General features: G+C 47.0%; 1 protein-coding gene across 5 annotated transcripts in view; it reads right to left on the reverse strand.

Annotated features, from left to right (window-relative positions):
* Positions 1 to 24,041, reverse strand: part of TSPOAP1 (TSPO associated protein 1) — a 41,999-nt gene that overhangs the window by 8,763 nt on the left and 9,195 nt on the right. For all 5 annotated transcript variants that reach the window (XM_078379399.1, XM_078379396.1, XM_078379397.1 and 2 more), the window contains exons 4-20: positions 23,671 to 23,847; positions 22,123 to 22,395; positions 17,694 to 17,810; positions 17,065 to 17,148; positions 15,424 to 15,513; positions 14,790 to 14,912; positions 13,207 to 13,311; positions 12,182 to 12,232; positions 11,695 to 11,715; positions 10,355 to 10,553; positions 9,163 to 9,407; positions 6,479 to 6,588; positions 5,897 to 6,006; positions 4,766 to 5,569; positions 4,278 to 4,429; positions 1,812 to 2,318; positions 633 to 959 (exon numbers count right to left, since the gene is read on the reverse strand). In XM_078379399.1, the coding sequence (XP_078235525.1) occupies positions 633 to 959; positions 1,812 to 2,318; positions 4,278 to 4,429; positions 4,766 to 5,569; positions 5,897 to 6,006; positions 6,479 to 6,588; positions 9,163 to 9,407; positions 10,355 to 10,553; positions 11,695 to 11,715; positions 12,182 to 12,232; positions 13,207 to 13,311; positions 14,790 to 14,912; positions 15,424 to 15,513; positions 17,065 to 17,148; positions 17,694 to 17,810; positions 22,123 to 22,395; positions 23,671 to 23,847 (3,495 nt within the window). The remainder of the gene's footprint in view (positions 1 to 632; positions 960 to 1,811; positions 2,319 to 4,277; positions 4,430 to 4,765; positions 5,570 to 5,896; positions 6,007 to 6,478; positions 6,589 to 9,162; positions 9,408 to 10,354; positions 10,554 to 11,694; positions 11,716 to 12,181; positions 12,233 to 13,206; positions 13,312 to 14,789; positions 14,913 to 15,423; positions 15,514 to 17,064; positions 17,149 to 17,693; positions 17,811 to 22,122; positions 22,396 to 23,670; positions 23,848 to 24,041) is intronic.

Below are 24,041 nucleotides of genomic sequence, written 5' to 3' on the forward strand. Positions count from 1 at the left end.
ATCTGGGTAAAGCTTTCTGTGGTAATGACGAAACGTAAGCCTTTAGAAAAAGGAAAGAAAGATCACAGGAGGCGATGTTTATTGATCCTACAGAAACCCAAAATCAATAGAAAGGAACAGTTCAAAGAACTGGTGGTGTTTATCCGCAAGGCGTCATTGATTTGGGGTTCAGAAAGTGACTACTAATTGCTTAGCCTTCCTTTCATTTCAAAGCTGAGCTGATTTTTAGCTCGATTTGTAACTGAAGTCGGTCCTTCATTGGTCCACGTGTTAAAAATTTCAGATGTCTTAAACCTAACACGGAAAAACTGAGGGTCGTGATCTTGTGAATTTGGCAAGGGGACTTCGGGGTGGGTGGGCTGAATTTCGCTTCCCCCCTACTTGAGAAGAACCCACTATGTTCCTCCTTAGCCTGAAATGAAGAACCTTGGGTTTAAAAAAACCTGTACAAAATCGGAAAGCAGGAGAAGGCGCAAGGGACCGAACGCAGGGAATAGTCGGTGAAACTTGGAATATTTGTCTTGGAAATTAAAAATTGCTCATGACTGAGCACGTTTGGTGGAAATGGATTCCTTTGAAATGCGTATGAAGTTACTGATGCTCACGGAAGGTTACGCCCAGCCACCACAGACCTCTCTCTTGACCCTGGTCACCAGCCCGTTCGCGTCGTCCCTGGGGATCTCCTTCAGCAGCTTCGCTCGCCCTGAGGATCCGTTCGCCGCTTCCGGGGCTCCCCTCTCGTTCTGGCCCCCGTCATCGGCACCATCCTCTCCTGCCACGAACAGCCTGTCAGGAGAAGACATTTCTGCACCCTGAAGGCTTGCCTCGTTGCCCGCCCTTCTCTCCGGAGATCCCATTCTCAAATCTTGTTCCGCAGGACAGTTCGGACACATTTCCAGGTTGCTGACGTGGCTGCCTGGATTCTCCCTCTCTCGTTCTCGGACTGCGAGGAGCTGCTCCTAGAAAATAAAATGGTTGCGGCAGCCAGGGGATGAACTGCTTTTGAGGCTACGAGCAAGAGATACCTTGGCAAGTTATTTTCCTCGTTTTCGGCTTTTGAGCAAAACAAGGAGCGCCCTTTGTTTTCCCATCAGGGTCTCCCTGATTTGCCCAGACCGCGTTTGCACAAGAGGGTCTTTTCCCTTTGAGAAGCACAGCGCAAAAATGTGCTCAGAAAATGCAGAACCACCGACAGGTGATGGTTCAAAAAGACACAAGCAAACCATTGCCTGCTTCTGATCCTTAAAATGCCAGGCCATAAAGCAGGAGGCACTGTTATTCTGCACTGTTTGTGACCTTTAACGTTATGGTGTTGTTTCATGACTTCCCCATTTTGCTAAAAAAGATTACTGTGCTCCTTTTTTCCCCTTACCAACAGCGTCACAAAATGTCTCACGGGATCAAATGCTCTACAGATCTGCCTGAAGTTTACAGGAACTATCCATGGTGCTGAAACTGACCCCCCTCATCAGTTCAACACTTTGGAAGCCCCTTTAAAGTTTGGAGTAAAATCCAGAGCAAATCCTCCACACCACGAAGCTAGAGACCACAGCCCCCACTGGCAAGAAATCTAATTTGTCCTCTGGAGTGGTTCTCAACCTTGGGTCCCCCGATGTTCCTGGACTACAACTTCCAGGAATCCTGGTCAGCACAGCTAGTGGCGAAGGCTTCTGGGAGTTGTAGTGCAAAAACATCTGGGGACCCAAGGCTAGTGTTATCCTAAGCACCTTCTTTCTGTAATGTTTATATCCTTCTGCTTTCCTCCAGCCTCCTTCAATGAAGGGTAGGTGACTACCGCACACCTTACTTACCTGGCTGTTTTCTCCAGGACCCTTGTGTAACACCTCCGGGAGCGTGGCTGGATCTTCGGTCGATGTCACATGAGAATCCGCTTCTTCTCTTGGCGGAGGATCTGCTTTCGGGTCCGTCGAGGGATCGCTAGCTTGAGATGCCGGGTTGTTTGGGGATCTCTCCGCCAGCAGGCTGTTCGGTCCCTTCTCGTGGCCAACTTTAGCCTCAGAATTGAACTTGTTGACTAAAAGGTGAGCAGCAGAATCCAGGTCCGATCCAGAAGCCCGGGAAGTGGGCAAAGCGGAGAAAGTCCGTCTGTCCGCAGACGGAAGCCGAGAGGTGAGGCCGGGCGACGAACCCCCGGCGCCTTCTAACAAGACCGAGGGGATCTGAGCCGGCACAGAGTCTGCGGATTCCCCGTAAAGAGAGATGGTTCTTACAGACACTTCCCGGCAGGCCTGCAGAATTTGCAGCTGTGAAACCTCCACCAAGACACTGCCTGCTGTCGGGGAGGTGAGCTCAATTACCTGAAAAGGAGGAAGAGGGATTATAAAAGCCCATTGCTAACTGGGTGGGTAAAAACTCTGGCCGTACTTCTTGCTAACCACAGGTCAAATCTTGAAGCTGTTTGGATGAAGAGTTATGAGTTTAAATGCATGACATTAAGATCTGTGTTGAGAGTACAGTAAGGATCCCCATATCTGTGGAAGATTGCTTGCGAGCCAATGGATGGGTTTACTCTGGCCTACAGTTTGGAGCTAAATTCCAGATCCGAAGGCTTTTGTATTCTGCCGTATTAACACCAGTCATAGAATATCAAGGCCCAGACCAACGGGGGAGAAGGTCCATTCATTTCAGCTCCTTTATAATTCACAAACATCTTTAGCTTTGGGACGGAAAGAACTCGTGGTTTTTAAAAGCTGGATGGAAAAGGGGTCATCAGGGGGTGTGGAGCTCGGTGTCATCAGTATGCTGATGATACTCAGCTCTGCATCTCATTTCCACCTTCCGCAGGAGATGCCGTTCTGTCCCTCCAGTGCTGCCTGGGGACCGTACTGCAATGGATGCAGGAGAACGGGCTGAGGCTGAACCCGGACAAGACGGAGGTACTAAGGGTGGGCGCCCCCACAGTCGGGAGCTTGGGAAACTCCCTCTCTTTTGGGGGGGTGACCCTTCCTGCTAAGGATGGGGTCCGCAGCTTGGGGATCCATCTGGACCCAGCGCTCACTATGGAATCCCAGGTGGCGTCGGTGGTCCGAACCGCCTTCTACCATCTTAGGCGGGTAGCCCAGCTGCGGCCCTATCTCGATGTTGGGGCGCTCACCACTTTGGTGCATGCGCTCGTAATCTCAAGATTAGACTACTGTAATGCGCTCTACGTGGGGCTGCCTTTGAGGCTGTTGCGGAAACTTCAGGTGGTGCAGAATGCGGCGGCCAGACTCCTCAGTGGCGTGAAAAAATTCCAACACATCTCACCCACTCTGGCCGCATTGCATTGGCTGCCCATCAGATTCCGCATCGACTTCAAAGTGTTGACGCTTACGTACAAAGCCCTAAATGGTTTAGGGCCTCGATACTTGGCGGAACGCCTTCTACCACCAAGATCTACCCGTGTCACTCGCGCGAGCCAGGAGGTGAGGCTGAGGAGCCTAACGCCGAGGAAGGCCCGGAAGGAAAAGACAAGAAATCGGGCCTTCTCGGCGGTGGCTCCTCGCCTCTGGAACAACCTTCCCCCTGATATTCGCGTGGCCCCCTCGCTCGGTATTTTCAAAAAGCAATTAAAAACATTGATGTTTCGGCAGGCCTTCCCTCCTAGTTAATCCCTGATCCCCTTCTCTTTTCTTTCCTAATGTTTTAACCCAATGGTTGAAAGTTTTCTATTATGTAATTCTGTTGTTTTTATAGTGCTATCCCATGTTGTAAGCCGCCTAGAATGGTCTATCGACTAGATAGGCGGGATATAAATAAAATAAATAAATAAATAAATAAATAAATAAATAAATAAATAAAAAGTTTTCTCTACTACTCTCCGTGCGTTGTGACCATGAGAGGCGAAAATATTTCAATGAGACAACAAAAATGGAGGGAATATTCAGAAGCCACCTTCAGAAGAAACGTCCAATAAAAATAAAATAAATGACAGATTGGGAGTCATAGCAGGGGGATTTTTACCACCTCGAACTGGGAAGACCTTCTTTATTTCATTAGAGTCTGCTAACTCCATTTCACAGAGGAAGCAGCAAATACTCTCCGGGTTTTTGGCCGAACCTTAAAGGAGCTATCCCAGGGGATGACCTTATTTTGGGTCAGGGCTCGGCACCCGGGAAAGCTCGTGGAGGACTAAAACTTCACCCAAGTGCAGAACTGGGATTTTTTGGGAGGGGGGAAACGTCAAGGGCCTTCCCTGACTCCTCTCTGTTATGGGCTCCACTGACAACCGCACCACCCTGATGCCCTTCTGGCAGGACCTGGCGAAAGCGCCGTACCTTTCGTCCGTCAGCGTACACAGCGTAACCGGTGACCCGCACCCCATTGGAGGATCCTTCCGCGTCAATGGTGACCGGCAGCCAGCTGATCACGAGAATGCCTGGGGTGGGGCCGGGCTCTACCCGGACATCCAGAGGAGGATCCGGAGACCCTGTGGGAGAGGCAGAAAGACATTTCCCCATCATGGGTGAATGACGAGAGCCGAGGGATTCAGGGACAAAGCCCACAAAGCAGAGTGGTTCGTAAGCACTCGTTTGAAGCCACGTGCCACCCAAAGTCAGCCACAGAAAGTGGGTTCCCCCCCCCACCACTGCCACATTCAAGAAGTCATTTCTGACCCCTGAGCAACTGCCTCAATCTGCCCAACGACAGAGCCAGCCTCACTGGGTAGGTGTTCTGTTTCTTGATACCAGGAACAAACGGATCGAAGGATGTGTTATTTTCCCTGCCGGCTCTCCGTTTCCGGAGATCCGAGATTTGGACTCACCGGCCGAAGCGGTCGTGAAGTGGATCTCGGCGGCCAGCGGCTGCTCTTGGGGGGACTCCCAGCCTCCGGGCTGGGGCCGTACTTCTACGCGGGCGACGTAGGGAGTGCTGGGATTCAAGTTATGGAAGGCGTACCAGTAGACGCCAGCCTTCGCCACATCCCGCGGCTGCCCATTGAGGTATATGGCATGTGGGAAGTTACTGTTGCTCGGCACCCAAACAATCTCGGCCGACGTGGCGCCGATGCTCCGGACCTTGAGCTGGCTGGGCGCTAAGGCAAAATCCCGCCCCACCAGGAACGTACATCGGAGGCAGTCCGAGGCCCCTTTCTCCGAAACGCTCTGCACGGAGACGCGATACGCTCTTGTTTTCAAGTCCAACTTTTCTAACACGGCTTTGGTCTGGGATCCTGCCTTTACGTTCTGATGGATTTCCGCGTCCACGTAGACATTGTAGCTCTGGATCTCCGAGGAGCCGGCGGGGAGGAGAGGCGGCTCCCACCCCACCAGGAGGCTGGAGCGAAACTGTTTAATGAGGCTCACTTTTCTGGGGTAAGGCACTGCCGCGGAGACCCCTCCCAGGTCCCCTTCGAGCCTCGACGGCCCAGCGCTGGCACTGATTTCTTCAATAGAGTAGTCGCTTTTCTCACCGCTGCTGATGCTCGTGCTGAGGAAACTGCGCTCCACAGGCGAGCTCTGGGAGAGATCGTTGAGCTCCCCAGGGAAGAAGGCCACCAGGTCGTCGTCTGAAACACGCTCCACGAAATTGGAGGGGACCAGACCTCTGCGGCCATCCATCAGCTCCCCTGGAGAGGAATGCGAGAGCATATGATGGGCCCTTCCAAGATAAAATGCTGATTCTGTATCTAGAAGCAGTGCTCCCCCAAGTGACAAAAAGGGTATAATTGTATATACATATTAAAAGGACAAAGATGGATGGAAACCTTGGTGTCTCTTGTGTGTCTAGTGCTGGAGCATGACTAGCCTGCAAGAGTACATTGCTGGGGAGAAAAACATTGCAAGAGGATGGAAAACAAACTCAGCATCTCATCCATTGCATCTTTAGAAGAGCTGGATGAATAAGTTCCTTCCAGTACTGTGCCTCCTTTCCAGTACCCTCATGGGATCCATACCTTCGAAGAAACCATCTTCATCCATTTCCCCATAGACGTAAATATATTCGCCGGCCGTCAGCGGGAGCTCAGCTTCAGGATTCTCGTTGGGGCCATCAAAAGGGTTGTAGCTGAAAGGAACAGAAGGAGGGGTGTTTGGACAATGAAAGGATGAGGGGAAACACTGTTGAACTGGAACAGCCCAAATAAAAAGGAGGTGAGGAAAGAAGCAGTGGCAAGGGGCTCCGAGTTTACAGGGTCAGCGAACTCACTCCGTTTTTTTCTCCGAACTTTCACATCCCAAAACTCTGGGAGCTCTCCAAAGTCCTGAAGAGAGTGGGACAAATGTTCAGCACCTTGGAGAGTTCCTTTTAAAACTCTATGAGCAGGTTCATCATCCACCGCCGCTGCCCCCGTGAAACCAGAGCCACCCAGTTTCCATGGCTTGACTGTAAGTCACTCACGGACACAAGGACAGTTGGTATAAAATGGGGGGGGGGAATGTGTCAGACTTTGCACTCAAAGGGGAGGAGTCAGGAGACTTCGGACGAGCGATGCACTGGAGAGATGTGATATGTATTTTCTTGGCTAGGGTCACCCTACCTGTAACGAGCGAGGAAGACCCGAAGTTTCACTGGGCTGGGGTTCTCTGGCTCTGGGATCAGTGAGACGCTATCAATGTCCAGCTCTTCCATCTCGCTGGCTGTGTCCACCTGCACGAAAAGCAATGACAGGCAAAGGATCCCACCACAGGAAGGGCTGAGCAAGTCGGAGACGATATTGCTAACACGTCAACCTTGTTTTGCAAAGTGCCAGCCCACCCTCCTTTTTCCCTCACCCCGAAGGAGAGTTAGCTTGATAACCACAGTAACAACAGCCACAACGACATGATTAAAACCGGGGACCCTTAAGAAAGAAACCGAAGGCTTGATTTTTGTTGCACAAGAAAAAGCACTCCAAACCAAGGTGATGAAAGCTAAGATTCAAGGCATTGGTGCTAACAGCAAATGTCGACTCTCTGCTGAGAAAAAGATGAAACTGTGTCGCACCTCATTGGAGAATGTCCAAAGACGGCACAGACAGATTACAAAATTAGACACGATGGAGTGGCAAAATTAATGCATTGGTCATTATGCAAAAAAATATAATTTTTCAAAAACCTGTGGGAACGTCAGGTAGAGAAGGTGTCAGAGAAAGAGGAAGTCAAGATCTTGTGGGACTTCCGGATCCAAATGGATAAGACACCTTGAACATAACGCACCAGGCCTTGTAGTCATAGAACGAAGAAATGTCTGGATAATCAACATTGCAATTCCAGGAGATGCCAGCGTTGAATATAAAGAATTGGAAATACCGACAAAGGACAGAGACCTGGCCATCGAAACATCTCGCTTGTGGATGAAATACACTTCAGTGACCCCGCAGTCATTGGGGCTTTGGGAACAATATCAAGAAATTTCACGCCGCACTATAAGCAGGTCGCAGAAATAACATCATCAGAGCTACAAAAAAACCTGCAATATTAGGAACAGCATACATACTGTGCTGATATTGGACAGATACTTAGGTTTTCTTTATTAAAACTTATATCATACTAGTCTATCGGTTTAACATTTTGATGGATTGTGTTTTGAAACATCATCTTAGAACGGTAGTGCTAGAAGGGACCCCACAGATCATCCAGTCCAGCCCGGCAGGGAGGCACAGCGGGGGAATCAAACTCCCAACTTCTGGCCCCGCAGCCAGAGATCTACACCACTAAGCTAGGAGGTGAAAGATAAGCCCAGACACCAAGCTAACTCTAATTCTGAACAAAAATAAAATTTAAAAAATTAAAGGAACCATGGATTCCTAAGGCAAAAAGTGTGATCACAGTTTTTAAAATTATAGCATGAGCAAATTTGTAGCATGAGCAAATTTCATCACAGGAACAGCTGGAATGCAGAGAATTAGGGTTGAGATTACGGGAATGTCTTCTCCTTTACTCTTTCCAGGGCTGATTGGATTTTTACAAAATGGTAGCGTTTTTGAATGATGCCCTTAGCAACCTATTTTTGTCACCTCCCATCCCACTGGGGTTTTTAATCTGCTGTCGGGTTGAACAAGGAAGGCTTAAAGCCAAGAGAAATGTACATACCCCAGTTGGGGCGCTGGATGGCGGCCGCTTTTGGTAAGCAGCCCTATTACCTGGTTAAAGGCACCTTAAGTCAATTAAGTGGACAACTTTGAATCCATTAAATGATTACTCCTGACCCTCCAAGCTCCTGGCTTGGGGACTTGAGGATGGCAGTGGGCGAACTCTGCCCAGGGGAGGTCCATGAAATGACTTAGGCAAGAGCTGTTAGTCCACTCCGGGTTTTAATATGAACTTTACCGGAAACTGCCTGAAAGGCTGGAGCCTGTCCCACAGAATGGGGTCAGAAGCTTTTACTGGCTCTGTGGGACATACCTGGCCCTGAACTGTTGGTTATACCCCAAAAAGCTCCGTGGGTGTTGACGTGCTCCGAGAGAAATGGCTGGGAACTGCATGTTGTGAGGCAGAGACAGCTGGACAACCCATGTCAATGACAACAGAACTGAAGGGCTGTGGCTTTTAACCAGCACAGAGAGAGATAAACCAAGATGCTGATATGATAGTCAATCACCGTTTTTTTTTCAAAAACAGTAGCTTGTACATTTAGCTTTTTTCACCCCCACAGACAATAGGACACCTGTGAGAGAGCTTAAGGCCCCCAGGTTTCCTCATCTCCAGCTTCCAGACCTCTACAGTTTCCCTAAATGTTGTTGGTTTCCTAGATATATAGGAAAGAGCGCAGAAAAACAGCATGACAATTAGGAAAAGATGCAAGCAACCCATCATAGGCTTCATTTGTGCGAAACGTCATTCTTGCCAAGGAGAGAACTCTTATTGAGAGCATGCAACATTTCCTCGCTGTTCTCAACATCGCCTGTACACGAGGAGGAGAGAAGCAAGGGCATGCATCCTGATCCTAAAACCTGAAATGATTGCAATGCAGCTTGGGAATCAAAACTGATCGTCTTTCGCAAGGCATGGGTCCCTTGGTCTTCCCATCAGCTGCAAGATACACATAGCGTCCCTTCCAAACTTTATCGCTGATTTAGGGTTTCTTATCAGAGGCTGGTTTCTTTCATCAGAAGAGTGGGACCAGCTTTTTACTAAGCAAATCTTACGCTAGGTAGGGGAAAACACTCTGCACATGCTTTCAGGCCCTCTTGGGCTTGTCGAAATGGAAAACTGGAAACCCCATCTCCAGCTTCGGACTCACCTCGGGAGTTGGACAAGATTTGGGGCTGGTGGTGGGTATGGATTCTGACCGCGAGGAACTCGACTGAGACTCCAGCTTCTTGATGGCTTTCTTGGAGGCCACGGGAAGGAGGTGAATATCTGGACTTCTGGCCACGGAAGGGACCACAAGGCTCGGGTGCCGAGGGGCCGCTGGAGAGACGCCTTCCCCTTCTTCATCCTGAACTTTGAGGCAGTGGCTTGGAGACACAGAGACACGTTCTGGACCTGAAACCCAAACACGACACATTAGGCCAGGAAGAGCAGAAGGGAGGTTGCATAGACCCATAAAACTGCAGAGTCAGATGGGGTCCCAAAGGGTCATTTAGTCCAATCCCAGGCAATGAGGCACTAAATCTAAAACTACACTTTAGTAGGGCCACCTTATCCCCATAGGATCAGTTCCAAGTCCATCCGTCCCCTGTGGATGCTGAAAAATGTGGATGACAGCAAACACTATTTTAATAGCAAACGCTATTCATAGCATGGTCTCTGTCTCCCTCTAATGGCCAATTCTGGTAACTTCATCTTTAGAAATATGTGCCTCTAGGATTTTTCTTTTAATACCCCGTTTCCCTGAAAATAAGACCTAAGCTGAAAATAAGCCCTAGTATGATTTTTCAGGATGCATGTCATATAAGCCCTACCCCAAAAATAAGCCCTAGTTAAGCCTGCCCTTCACCATTGTGTAGCAACCAGAAGAAAATGACATGACTGTATTTGAATAAACATAGATTGTGGTACTTGAAAAAAAAACATCCCTGAAAATAAGCCCTAAGGCGTGTTTTGGAGCGAAAATTAATATAAGGCCCTGTCTTAGTTTCAGGGAAACATGATATTTTCAGGCCGTGGATAAGTGAATCAGTGGATACTCATCCTGTGGATAAAGGGGCCGTATTGTATTTCTGAAAGAGAGACATTGTAGGTTTCAAATTCTTTTTAAAAAGCCTCCTATGAAAGAAAACCTCTCATTTTCCAAACTAATTCATTCCACTTTTAACTGTCTGGGAATTCATTCTAATATTTAGACGGAACTAAATATTATTATTTAAATTTAGGATAAAGCTTTCCATTTTCAGATCTTTGGTGACCATCATTAGCTCTCGGTTTCCCTCTTTTTTAAAAAAAGAATGATTCTAATGATAGCAAAGAGAGGCGTACCTCCATGGGCTCACCTTTCTCCTTGATGTCCTCCAAGAGCTGAGGAGGAGATGCGCAGCAGGTGGCAAAGGCAACCTCAGGCATCGCTAGCGGAGGGGAAGGCGGGGACCCAATCTTCACTGTCTGCAGGCGATACCGCTTGAGCTCTTGAGTGAGAAAGTTGAACTGCTCTGTATGGCTTTGGCACTGGCTCTCCAACTCCCTCACACGGGCCTGAATTGCCAGGAGGGAAAAATTACCGTATTTTTCTGTGTATAAGACTCCCCCATGTAAAAGACGCCCCCCACTTTTCTAACCCAAAATTAAGAAATCTACGTGGGGCTTAGCAAATGTAGGGTAAAAAGAATCAAAAGTGCTGCAGGATGGCTTTGATCCCTGCTTTCTCCCTTCGTGCTAAGCCCCGTGTGGCTTAGCAAAAGAAGGGGGAAAGGGATCAAAGCAATTCAATGACTGCACAATCATTTTGATCCCTTTCCCCCTTATACAGCCACGGGATTGCTTTGATCCTTCCCTTCTCCTTTTGCTAAGTCCCATGGGACTTAGCAAGCAGAGGGGAAAGCAGGGATCAAAGCGATCCTACAGCACTTTGATCCCTGCTTTCCTTTTGCTAAGGCTTAACAAGTGGAGGGGAAAGCAGGGCTCAAAGCCCTGCAGGATCACTTTGATCCCTGCTTTCTACTCCACTTGGTTTTTTCTCCTCAGCTTACTTCAGTGTATAAGATGACCCTCAATTTTTAGTCTAAAGATTTTAGAAAAAAAGTATAGTCTTATGCACAGAAAAATATGGTAGCTGAAGGTGTGGGCAAGTCCACAGGAACAGAATCTAAAAATCCAAAGAGGAATCTGGATAAGGTGAAACAAGGTGGGTCTCTCTAGGAAAATCTCTTTCATACCACACCTAGCAAGTTGCCCTTCCTGGAAGACGACAGAATGGGCACATGGACAAAATCCCTTAGAACCCACCATCAAATGCCAAGGATTCAAATGCCATGGTCTTGATGGAGGCTTTACTTTGTTGGGATTACTCTAGCCTTTAGCAGTGGTGAGTATCTCTTTAAATAGGTTACAAGTCGTCCAGATTTGAGGAAGAATTCTGTATGACTCAAAAGTTTGTTTTTGCTTGGTGGTGTTAGCTGTTATAGGGTGGGTCACGTTTGCAACAGAGACCAACAAAACCCGGAACGTATTTGGTTTTCTCTAATATTTCCCCCCTCTCCCCATGTTTGCAAAATTGCTGGAAATTTGGGGGGAATTTCTCTGTTCCAAACTCCTCTGTGGAAGAAGACAGAATTCAAGGGAGGCAGGGGAGACGAGGATGAGGATCTTTGGAAGGACATGGTGAAATTAGGAGTACCTGCATGCAATCCAGGCTTTCCTGTTAATACAAAAGGGAGGGGGGGGAGACAAGTAGAAAAGATAAGGTCAGCCACATGTCATCAGCTTTGTCCTGAGCCAAACATCTCAAGGTGGAAAAACCGAACGCATCTACTTTCTGATCAGAACCAAATTTTAACCAGGCCCTTCAGAGGTGTTGAATCCACTCTGAACAAGGGTTTCAATACCTGGGACAGTGATTGTAAAGTTCGGAGCAAACCCCCCAATGGATTCACTCCCCCCCCCTACCGGCAGCACTGGTGCAACCAGCGTCCGTCTGTTTTATAAGTTCCCTATTTATCTTATTTTAGGTCTACCGTTTCCTTCCTCTTCATCAAGGGAGTTTTTGGCAGTGCTTTTTCATCCATGTAATATTTCTGTTTTCCTTCAAAAGATAGCCCATGGACTGTACTCAAAGGTTGCCTTTCATTCAGTCTGGACATCTTTTCTTTTCCCTTCTGTCTTACCTCTAAGAGCTGGACAGCTCCTTCATGCTCCTTCCGCGCTTCAGCCTGGGCCTGGATTTAAGGGTAGAAAAAAACGGGTTAAAAGCTCCGCTCCCATTTTAGCTAAATGGGCTGGTTAACATTATTGAGCGCTCTAGCTTCTGCACTGCGGGGGGGGTGGATCAGGATTTATGGGTGATTTGGAACAGCTCATTGAGGGCTCCTCCTTCCCAACTGTTTCACAACAGCAACGCTGGAGTCTCAATTAGCCCATGGAAATGATAATGGCTAAAAACAGGGCAGATGTGAATTTGGGTGCAAATAAATAAATAGATAGATAGATAGATAGATAGATAGATAGATAGATAGATAGATAGATAGATAGATAGATAGATAGATAGATAGATAGATAGATAGATAGATAGATAGATAGATAGATTTTTCAATGTATTTTAAAAGAAGTACATTGTTAGCTTTGAGTCTAAAAGGAATTCCAGGGGCAGAGAAGTATGCCCACCAGACCTCAGATGTAACTAGTTACAAACAGCACTGTCACACGGAACTAGTTTTATATTTCAGTAACAGCACTGTAACTAGAAGCATCCAAGTGACTTTCCAGTGCAATGAATAATCCCATGTTATTTAGGTGTAATGAGTCACACGTAATTACTTTCAGAAGGAACTTTTAAGGTGCCTCTTAGGGCATTTCCCCAGAATCTCTTAGAGGTTTTATGACCCTATTTACTTTCCTCCTGTCATTTTCAGACAGGGATAACAATTAATACTGCTGCAATGCAAAGAACCTCTTTTGGTCTACTGAGGAATTAAGAGCCATTAGCTATACAAAATACCTGTTTCTGGTGAAGACAGCTATTGCTAGAAGTGGGTTGTTGGTATGGAAGTACACCATGGCTTGCATTCGGAGGGGGGGTGCATTATGGACAGCCCCAAGTCTGCTGCTTGCGATCCTTCAGCTGATGGGGGGATCATGCCTGGGATAAACAAGCCCAAAAGTGGAAGGTACTCCCTCTCGCACAACTGCTCACCTGTTGGAGTTGCCTGACTTCTTCCTGTTTCTTCTGCAAGGCCTGCAGCGCTTTCTCATGTTCGAGCTCCAGATGCTGCCTTCGTTCCGCGACATCTCTCATGTGCTGGAAAAGAAGGACACCGGGTGTGCTTTAAAGCAGAGTTGTTTCCCAAAATAACACCAGTTCCTAACTTTTGGACACCAGAGTCTTGGAAGCCATTGGGAAACGGATCGGAGATAAGAAGCTAGTGAAAGTGAAATAGATCAGAGAGAGAGAAAAACAACAGGTAGAATGTGAAACGGATCAGAGATATGAAGTCATGGAAATGCGAAATAAATTGGAGATAAGAAGCCAGTGAAACGTGAAATGGATCAGAGATAAAAAGCCAGTGAAATGTGAAATGGATCAGAGATAAGAAGTCAGTGAAAGTGAAATAGATCAGAGATAAAAAGCAGGTAGAATGTGAAATGGATTGGAGATAAGAAGTCAGTGAAAGTGAAATAGATCAGAGATAAAAAGCCGGTAGAGTATGAAATGGATCAAAGATAAGAAGCCAGTGAAATGTGAAATAGATCAGAGATAAAAAGCAGGTAGAGTGTGAAATGGATCAAAGATAAGAGGCCAGTGAAATGTGAAATAGATCAGAGATAAAAAGCAGGTAGAGTGTGAAATGGATCAAAGATAAGAGGCCAGTGAAATGTGAAATGGATCGGAAATAAGAAAGTTTGGAAAAATGAACAGGACAGAGGTGCTTTACACCATGACTATTCACCTGGGCAGCTAACAGCTACTCATGAACAAGGCGCTGGGGTTGCATTCCTGGATCCATACGCGATCCCTAATCAAGTGCATGGCCAGGAATGCAACCAGCTCTTCGTCAAGTTGTTGCCAAAACGTAAGCAATTTCCTTTCTGCAAGTGTAAATTGACAAGAGGATTCTAGCCGGTAAATCCTGGGGTTATTACAAACCACCGCTCTTCCAGAAAAATACTTTAACAATACCTCTCTCCCTGCATGCAGCACCATCTGGTTTTCTGATTCTTCTCAATTTTAACCTTGGGCTTTTTGATAGTTCTTTTGTTTTAATCATTATCAGCACAAACCCCCATGAAAGGGGTTTTACGTATGCAGTATATATGTTATTTCCTTGTGTTGCAACTTAACCATTTCTAGTATGTGAGTTGATAAATAGGTACCACCTCGATGGGAAGGTAACAGTGTTCCGTGTCTAGTTGCTCTGGCCACGTGACCACGGAAATTGTCTTCAGACTAAAGCTGGCTCTACGGCTTGGAGATGGGGATGAGCACCGCCCCCTAGAGTCGGACACGACTGGACTAAATGTCAAGGGGAACCTTTACCTTTTCATAGAGAACTTCCCTAACATCATGCTGGCTTAATTTGCCAAAGGGGCTTAAGCAAAAATGCTTCTTTGCTCAGCAAAAGAAGGAGAGCTCAGCCAGTACCAGCCTAGGCTCCAGTGACAGGGAGTTCCCCAGTCTCCCAGCCCCGGCAGATGTAGCTATGAGGGTTGCAACCCTTTTCCCTCCAGCCAGCTGAAAAAGATGGTGCTACCAAAGGCTGCTTTTTAGCCCCATCCAACCTTCAGCGCTTGCCCGATGCTCTCCAGCCTGGTCTGCAGTTCCTGGGTTTTCTGGAGAGCAGAATCCCGTTCTTCGGTCACCACGGCCACCTGCAGCCTCAAGTCAGCATTCTGAGATTCAACCTGAGGGAAGAGAAATGGACCTGAGCAGCTCAGCTTGTGAGGAAAATTCCACTTGGGCAGAGGGAAAGAAATGGCACCTGAACTTCTCTAGATGCTGCTGCAAAGGAGCCCACCATGTTCTCTTCTGCGTGGCCTTTTCTGTGGACTGGCATGCACAAGGCCAGGGCTCGAATTCCCACTAGGCCATACAAACGCCTTGAGGGGGCCAGAGTTAGAACCGTTTCTTGAAATCTCAACTCCCTCAAAAAACGGGCCAGCCTCACTGTCGGTCCGAAGCAACTGGACGGCCCAGCTCCTAAATTTGTACTTCGGCGTACCAGTCGGAAGATGCAGATTTTATTGGAACCTCCCTCCTTAAGAGAAGGCAAAGGGTAGCAGACAAACCTGCTTTCAGCAGGACCTTTGGGTTTGCTATTGTACTGAAAGTGAGCTGCTTTGCAGGGTTGTTGTGCGTTCCCATGCTCGCACGGCGCTTAGATTGGAATGGGCGGCGTGCATCCAGAACGGTTACCTTCTCTATCCATTCCACTTGTCCGTGTAGCGAAGCGTTCTCCTCAGACAGCCGGGCATTATCGCTTCTTACTTCCTGAAGTTGGATCTCCTATATTGGGAAATAAATAGCCAGACTTTCCTTTAACCTTTGAACTGCAGAGCCAGAAGGGACCCTCTGGGTCATCCAGTCTAGCCCTGATCAGGGAGGCACTGGTGGGGGAATCGAACTTCTAACCTCCGACTTCACAGCCCGAGATCTAACCAACTTTCCTTCCCTGGGAAATAAAAGAAAGTCCTTTCTGTCTGTAAAGGGTTTACATTCATGAATTCCAGGCAACAAGCCATGGTGTGAACAGGGATGGTGGCTTTTTTTGCAAAAACAAAAAAAATGAGTTGACTGGAAGGGACGGGGTTGTGAGTTTTGTGCATACCCTGTATGTTTTTTCCAAAAAGACTATGGGACACAGTAGATTACCTCCGGCTGTGACTAAAACAGGTTATCTCTTGGCACCTTACGATGGCTGGGATTGTCTCTGCTAACCAGCATTGGAAAGCTCAATGATAGCAACTCTGTTTTCTCTATCCCATATTACTCTCTTGTATTCCCACAACCCTGAGCCCTCCTCGAAGATCAAACTTTTCGCTTGAATAGCACATTCTTTGCATCTGAAACAGTGGGGTCTTGCCCAGTAAACTCGTAATAATATAAATCTGTCGCTTTTAAGGAGCCCACAAGAAGTGCATTTCTTCTTGCCCTCTTTATTTATTTATTACTTATTTAAAATATCTGTTCCCCACCTAAAAGCATTCAAGGTGGCTCACAGAATTGAAAAATAAAGAGCTTGACAATATATGATTCAGAGGGGGTGCCTCAGAGGTGGGATTCAGCAGGTTCGCACCTATTCTATAGAACCGCTTCCTAAATGTACTATTGGTTCTTAGAACCGTTTGCTGGCCTGAGATGAATGAAGGAGGAGGGGCCAGGTGACCAGCGACGAGCGGGGGGGGAGGGGGTGCAATTAGCTGCCTCCCTTACTGCGCCACACTGAGCCGTCTGAGGTGGGGTGTGGGTGAGAGAAATAAAGCCCTGGAAAGAGCAGAGGCATCAATGGGGGAAAGGGGGGGGGAGGATGAGTCCTTGACGTCACTGGAGGAAAGCTCATGGCCTCGAGGCAGAGAGGGGTGGCTGATTGACAAGTCATGAGGGCAGGACACAGAGGGGAAAAGTTTTGGGGTGAGACCGCTTCAGTCAAACACCCAACCGTCCTAATTTTACTATGATTTTTTTCAAGTTAAAGGTACCACATAAGACTGTTGCTTATGTGGTACCTTTTTTAAAAAATGTCCTGGGCATTTATTTATTTATTTATTTATTTATTTATTTATTTATTTATTTATTTATTTATTTATTTATTTATTTATTTATTTATTTATTTATTTATTTATTTATTTATTTATTTATTTATTTATTTATTTATTTATTTATCATTAGGACATAGAACCTGTTGTTAATTTATTTGAATCCCACCACTGGGGTGCCTCTCCTTTCTTAGGGGGAGCATGCCTCTGATTCCTGCCAAGGAGAAAGTGGGGGGGGACCCCTGGACCTAGAAGGTGGGGCTGGTGGGACCCCCAGAAGCGATGCGCAGGAGTCACTCACAAGCTCGGCATATCGCCTGTGTTTCTTCCTCACTTCATATTCAAGGTTTTCACACTGTTTTCGCTTCCTCCTGAGTTCGGACTCCTAATCGAAACAGAAAAGCAGGCAATGAAAGGATGGGGCAATAGAACAAAAGAAAATATATCCCTTAATATAATTTAATTTTTTATTTAGAATAAAATAGAATAAATTATATCTTATTTAAAACAATATATATATATATATATATCACTTTATTTGATTTGATTTTTAATTTAAAATAAAATTACATAACTTACATCTTGTAGAAAACAAAATAGAATAAGACACATAATTTAATTTAATTTTTAATTTAAAATAACATATCTTATATAAAACAAAATAGAATAAAATACATCATTTAATTTAAATTTTTAAATTTAAAATGAAATAAATTATATCTTAAATAAAATAAAATAAATTATATCTTAAATAAAATAAAATAGTCAAGACCAGTTCTGCAAAGGGGCATCCCCATAGATTCCAAGTTGAAATGTATTCAGCAGAACTTATGGCAAAGTTGATTCACCAAATCCACACTGAGTCAGTGGGTCAATAGGATATAAATGTTGTAAGGATGCCATGAAGCTAAACATAACCCCCCAACTCACCAGCTGCTGAATCTGATGTTTGATCTCTGGGGTGGTGGCAGTGACCCCCTTTTTTACAGAGAAGGAACTTTTGTCTCCAACCCGTCTTTGGGTCAAATGAAGTACTCCCAGAGCTGTCTGCAAAGGAGAAAAATCTCAGCTGGACTCAAGAGAAGAGTAGGGAGAAAAAAGAATGCCACAGATTTTGTGGCTCTTTGAATTTTGCCACAATGTCCAACGCATCCTTGATATCACACCACCCTGAACAGGGACTTTATTTTTTGAGACTTCATCTCCCACCAACTATTAAGGGAAGCTAATCCATTGAACTTCCAACAGCCTTGGGCAGAAAGAAGAATTACAGACAACCCGTCATTAAGAGAAGGAGTTCCTAAACTGCTGAAAGCATCTGAATGCATGGTTGCTTTTCTCATCTCAGATAATTTAGACACTTTATTCTTGGCCTTCTGGACTGAAACATGGGTGACCTTTGGGGTCCGATTCGTCAGACATTAAGGAGTATCTGAGTCATGTCTCTTCAACACGAATGTGCTTTCAGCTCTAATCATGGGCTGCCTATATTATCTATTTTGGAGCCGATGCTGAACAACAAGAAACCTTATAGCACCCCTGAAGATGGCAAATAAAACACTTAAAACTCTGTGGCTTTTGCGTCAAACTAAAATCACAACCCCTCCTGACTGCCATTTCTTTAACATCGTCTTGCATCTACAATTATTTGCAGATATGCTAAAATGATGCCCATCGGAGCTTCAGCCAAGATGGGGGCAACTGTTGAGTTGCCTGCTGGATTTTATTTTTCCCCCAGAAAAAATCTGGAAGACCAAGATTCTTCTACCCTCTTTTTCCTCTTTGCTTTCTTAAGGGTTGCTCTTTGTGAAACCTTAGAGTGACTTTTTCCAAAACAAAATTGAAAAGCTGCAAAGACCTTCCACGCCCATCCCGTATAAACCCAGGCCTTTAAAGTCACCTCTTCCTGCCATTTTGGAACCTCTCCAGAGATTAGGAGACCTGGAAGCGTCGAAAGCTTGCGCTCCTCTAGGGCCCGCCTTGGCCCAGCTGAATACTAGTATTTTAAAATATATTTTTCTGTATCTCATGTCAAACATCAGTCCAAATGGAGACCACAGCTATGAAAACAGGGTGTGGGGGACTTAAGCCAGCTCTGAAGGAACTAGAAAGGTTTCTTAATATAGGGTTGCCTATATTGAATGGGCAAAACCACATCCTAAATATTTTGGTATTCTTAGAAACTCTATTAGGGTTGTCATCAGAAGTGACCCTCAACCAGGGCCAAGATTATCCATGCAATTGTGTTCTTAATTATTATATATATTTGTGGAAATTGCACTTTGGTGCCTCCCTTGAATGTCCTAATTCTTATTTACTGCTGATTACTTACCCTGTTTCCCCTAAAATAAGATCTAACCTGAAAATAAGCCCTAGTATGATTTTTCAGGATGCTCGTCATATAAGTCCTACTCCAAAAATAAGCCCTAGTTAAGTGAAACCCTGCCCTCCACCCTTGTGCATCAGCCAGAAGAAGATGACAGGACTGTAAAATAAAATATCACTTGAAAATAAGCCCTAATGCATTTTTGGAGCAAAAATTAATATAAGACCCTGTCTTATTTTCGGGGAAACAGTGTAGCTTTTATCTATAACCACCCAGAATAGTCCTTTGGACGAATGGGGTGGTATAGTATAAATATGAGAAATAAATAACGGATCTGACAGGAAAGGGTCCTCCTACAGCCTGCACTCTGCACATGGTCAGGGCCATCCCATGGGGACTCAGCACGTCCCAGGGCTTTGAGGATCTGGGTGGGGGGAGAGATGTAGGACCCCACTAGCAGTTTCACTGTGGCCATGCACAGGAGACAGGCATACAACCCAGCCTTCATTCAGAGGAATTCCTCTTGCTGTTTGCACTCTGCACATGCTCAGGGGCACCTCACGCGGAGCGGGACAGATCCCAGAGCCTTGAGTGGCCAGCTCTGGAAGCCTGGGACAAGGAGATCCACAAGGCAGGCCTTCCTTGTCTTTGCGGAGGGGGGGGGCGCAACTGGGTGGATTGCGGCTGCGCGCCTTCCTTCCTTCCTTCCTTCCTTGCGCCCCTGGCTCGATCGCACACACCCCGCCCCCCCTGCGCGCTCCGCCGCCCCCGGTGTGCGCAACCTGCGCGCCATCCCTTCCTACCTGCGGCCGGCGTTGGTTCGTCCCGTTTCAGCACCACGGAGAGCTCCGGGCGGGCGGGAGGAACCACTGCCGGACAGAGGCGGAGCCAGGAGCCGGCCTTCCTCCTCGGCCCCTCTGAGGCCAGCAATGGAACAGCCCGGCTGGGAAGGCGGGGATCGGGTCAGTCCTGGGAGGAGGAGGAGGAGGAGGGAGGGGGAGGAAACCTTGCACCCAGGACCCGTGACTAGTATTCGCACGTGCTCCGGGCAACGCGCGGCCGCCCGATTGCGCGCGGGAATCCGCCCGCCCGGGGGGGGGGGTCCTCCTTGGGTCCTACACAACCCAGCATCCCCCGATCAACATAACTGGGGGATGATGGAACCTGTCCTAGCCACTCAAAAGATTTCCAAGAGGTGACGTCGTACACCCCAAAACTAGAGCAACGGGGCCCTGTAGCCAAAACCCAAAAAGGGCCCTTTAAGAGCAAGGAAGGGATTTATTTCGGCTTGGATTTGGGCGGATCGCAGGCTGTTAAGCTCGCGGGGGTCTCCCTCCGTTCGTCTGAAAAGGAGTTGTGTTGGCGTGGTTTGGTCTTCGTTACACACGCTGGGGGTGTGTGTGGAATTACTAATTGAATTACTTTGGCGATGCCTGTAACTGCTCTGGCTCTATGTGGACTAACGTGGTCTAACGCAGGGCTTAGATTTCGCGGCTTTGCTTCCAGGAAGGCGAGGCGAGCTCCCTAAAGTGAGAAAGGGTAAGGCAAACTATATATCCCATGATTCCGCAGGCGCATAAGGTGGGATCCGATCGCTGTTACGGGTAGCACTGGAAGTAGGGCGCCTGGTTCCTCCAGCAAGTGCAGGATCCTGGGAGAGAAACATGACACGCGAGGCCTCTGACTTGCCTTTCCCTCTCTTGACAATCCCCAGCCAGGCAACCCAGGTAGAAATGCGAAACCAAGAGCTCTGTGGCAGTTAAAAGACTGCACATTGAGGAGAGCAGAAATTTGAGTGGACTGCCATTCACTTCATCAGATGCAATGGTGTGTGCATATATATACTGTAGGGCCATCATATATGCTGGGGATTGGATCCAAGCCACCGTGGATACTGAAGACCGTGGATAACAGCAAATGTGATATACATTGCATGGTAAAAGAAAAGAAGAAACGGAAATAATTATGGTTACATGCATTACCAGAACTGACTACTAGAGGGCACCAGAGCCCACGCTATGCATTCTTCACTAACAAGTATTTGTCTCTGGTTCCTTCTACTGGCTGGTTCTGGTAATACATGTAAAAAATTTTTTCTGGATTTAAAAAATATTTTTAATATTTTCACACTACAGATAAGGGAAACCATGGATACTGATACTGGGGTCCTACTGTACCTTTGTACCTGGTCTAGTTTGTATGGGGTACAACCCAAATTTTTGAAAATACACTTTTTAAAACTACATTTCTCAGAATCCTCTACCAGCAGCTATGACTAGTTTTTGTAGTCCAAAAAGCGAGCATATACATTGTCTCTACCGGAGGGGGGGGTTATCCATAAAAGCACTTTCACCATAAATGTGTTAATCCTATAAAGGATCCCACAGCTCTTGATTCTTTCTACAACAATCTTGGTGACACCAAGATTGTAAATTTAGGCCGGCAGGATTGTCTCCTATATTATAGCCCCCTCTAGTTTTGGGGGTTTCATCGCGCATGTCCTTCTCACCACATCTGAAGCTCCTTCGCCACCCACAAGGACACCGCGCATTAAGGACTAGAAACCTGACTGTTGGCTTAATGCCAACCTGGAAATCCCACATTTCTGGACAAGAGAAGTGCTTTACAGACATGATTAACCTCACCCCATTGCTGTCTCTTTTAACCACATCCTATGGCTTTGACTTTTATTTAGATCAGAAATAATATTTCATGATACCTTCTGAGCATGCACAAAGTGCACCGGAGAGCAAATGCAGTTTGCCTTCACAAAGAGCAACGCAAGAAACCTAGCAAACAGCTGGACCCTCATGCGGGACTAATCCTGCTGGATTCCTGCCTCTCTTAGCAAACTTCTTTGTGCCTTGGGGCTGAGCACTTGTGAGTGGCCTCACCCCCCTCTCCAGGTCAAGGAACTGGGCTCCTCAAGTTTCTCCGACACCCAAAGCAGAAAATTCAACAAGCAGCCTCTCTTAGAAATGAAATGAAAATGACAACGACCAAGATTTTATGAAACCAGGCCAAACGGTTTACCTTGCTTGCTGCCTCCGTGGCAGGGGACAGCTCTTCTCGAACCCGTGACCCCCTTGGCGGAGAAAAGCCATTCGGGCAGGTGGTGGCCCTGGAGGCCATGGGTGGCCCCAAACCCACTGAGGGAGCCCCGGAGGCATCTCTCGAACCCCGTCCACATGGAGAGCCCGTGGAAGCTTTGAAATTCTTCAGTGCTATTTGCCTTTGAAGCCGTAGGACCTCCTTCTGAGACTCCCGGAGGAGGTGATGGAAGTCCAGGAGAGGCGGGGAAATCTCCTGGAAAGATGCAAAAGAGCCCAGTCACTGGATCAAACAAATCTTAAGGTGGTGAATCAATGCATTCCTAGAGTTCCGTTCATCAATGCATTCCTCGGCCATATCTGCTTCAAACTGTGTAAGTAAAGGAAATCCTTCCCAAGCCGGGGGGGGTGGGTGGGTTCATTTTTCATTACATTCCTTTTGTCTCAAACAGAACCCCTGCCTGCTTGTGAGGTTTTTACCTGGTCAAACCCCACCTTTACATCTCCAGTCCTGAAAAATTACACCCTGTGACTTCACATGCATCTCCTCCGCAGAAGTTTTAATGTTTGTTAATATTCCGTGACTTCCCGGAAACTAAGTTAATGGCCTAAATAGGCAGGCGGATGGGCTTGGAATTAGGATTTTTTTTTAAAGGCCTTTTCAGGGGAGGAGATGACAAGCTGTAAAGACAACTCCTTATGCAGAAGCAGCCTCCACCATTAAAGGCACAGGAGCAGGAAGGTTAAAGGAAACTGGTGGCTCTAGTCCTCATGGGCTTGATCTAAGGCCAGGGTGGTTAAGCCAGATTCCTGACACATGGAGACTCCCTGAGATGCTGCTTTTCTATGCGCAGGCACTTTGACTTTTGTTCGGGAGGGTGGTAGGTCTGTTAGTACCCTCACATAAAGCCAATGTAAAAAATATTATAGTCACTGGAGACCAAGACCACGGGCTTTGGGCAAATAATGAGGATTCTCTGGAAAAGACAATAATGTTGGGGAAGGTGGAAGGCAGCGGGAAAAGAGGAAGATCTAATACGAGATGGACTGATGCCCTAAAGGAAGCCACAAGCTTGAGTTTGCAAGAGCTGAGCAGGGCAGTTCGGGAGAGGACATTTCGGAGATGGCTCATTCATACGGTTGCCATCAGTCAGAAGCGACTTGATGGCATGTAACAATGACAAAAATATATGAACCTGGGAAAACCAAGGTCTAAAGGAGTCTGTCACTATGGAAGCTCAAATGACTAAAATTAGGTTGTCGTACTTCAGGTACATCATGAGAAGTCACTATGTGCTAGGAAAGACAGTAATTTGGGGGAAAGTGGGAGGTCGTAGGAAAAGAGGAAGACCGAATGTGAGATGGAGAGACTCAATAAAGGAAGCCACCACCTTGAGTTTGCAAAACCTGAACAGGACCTTCCGGAGGTCATTCATCTGTAGGAGCACCCAAACGTCAGAAGCAGCTTGACGACAAGCCCCTTTCAGCGTGTCCTTCCCAGACTCCAGCGCGTTCTAGAGCAAGCGTTCACCTTTCCGGATGTGATTTTGGCTTGCAGCTCCTGGCATTCCTGCTGCAGGGCCTTGATCTGCTTGTCTTTGGCCAGCAGGGCGGTGGCTTGATCCCGCAGGTCAGTGGCTCGCTGGCGGGCCAGTGCTTTCTTGCAGAGACCCGCGCACGAGCCCTTCATGACGACTGAGGCATTCACCTGCATCGGAGAAGGATTATTGGATCAATCAGCGTGAAGGCAGGCTGTAGAGCTTTCAAAGGCTCTTAGGTTCATCAACGAGACAATTCATGGATTCTCCAGAGTGGCGAGCCTAGGGCCGGCGATCATTGAGAGACACAACAGGCAGATTCTTCTGAGCCTTTCTGCTGAGGCTTGTGTTCTAAAGCAAGCAA

The sequence above is a fragment of the Pogona vitticeps genome, chromosome 7, assembly GCF_051106095.1.
Source record: "Pogona vitticeps strain Pit_001003342236 chromosome 7, PviZW2.1, whole genome shotgun sequence".
NCBI classification, from domain to species: Eukaryota; Metazoa; Chordata; class Lepidosauria; order Squamata; family Agamidae; genus Pogona; species Pogona vitticeps.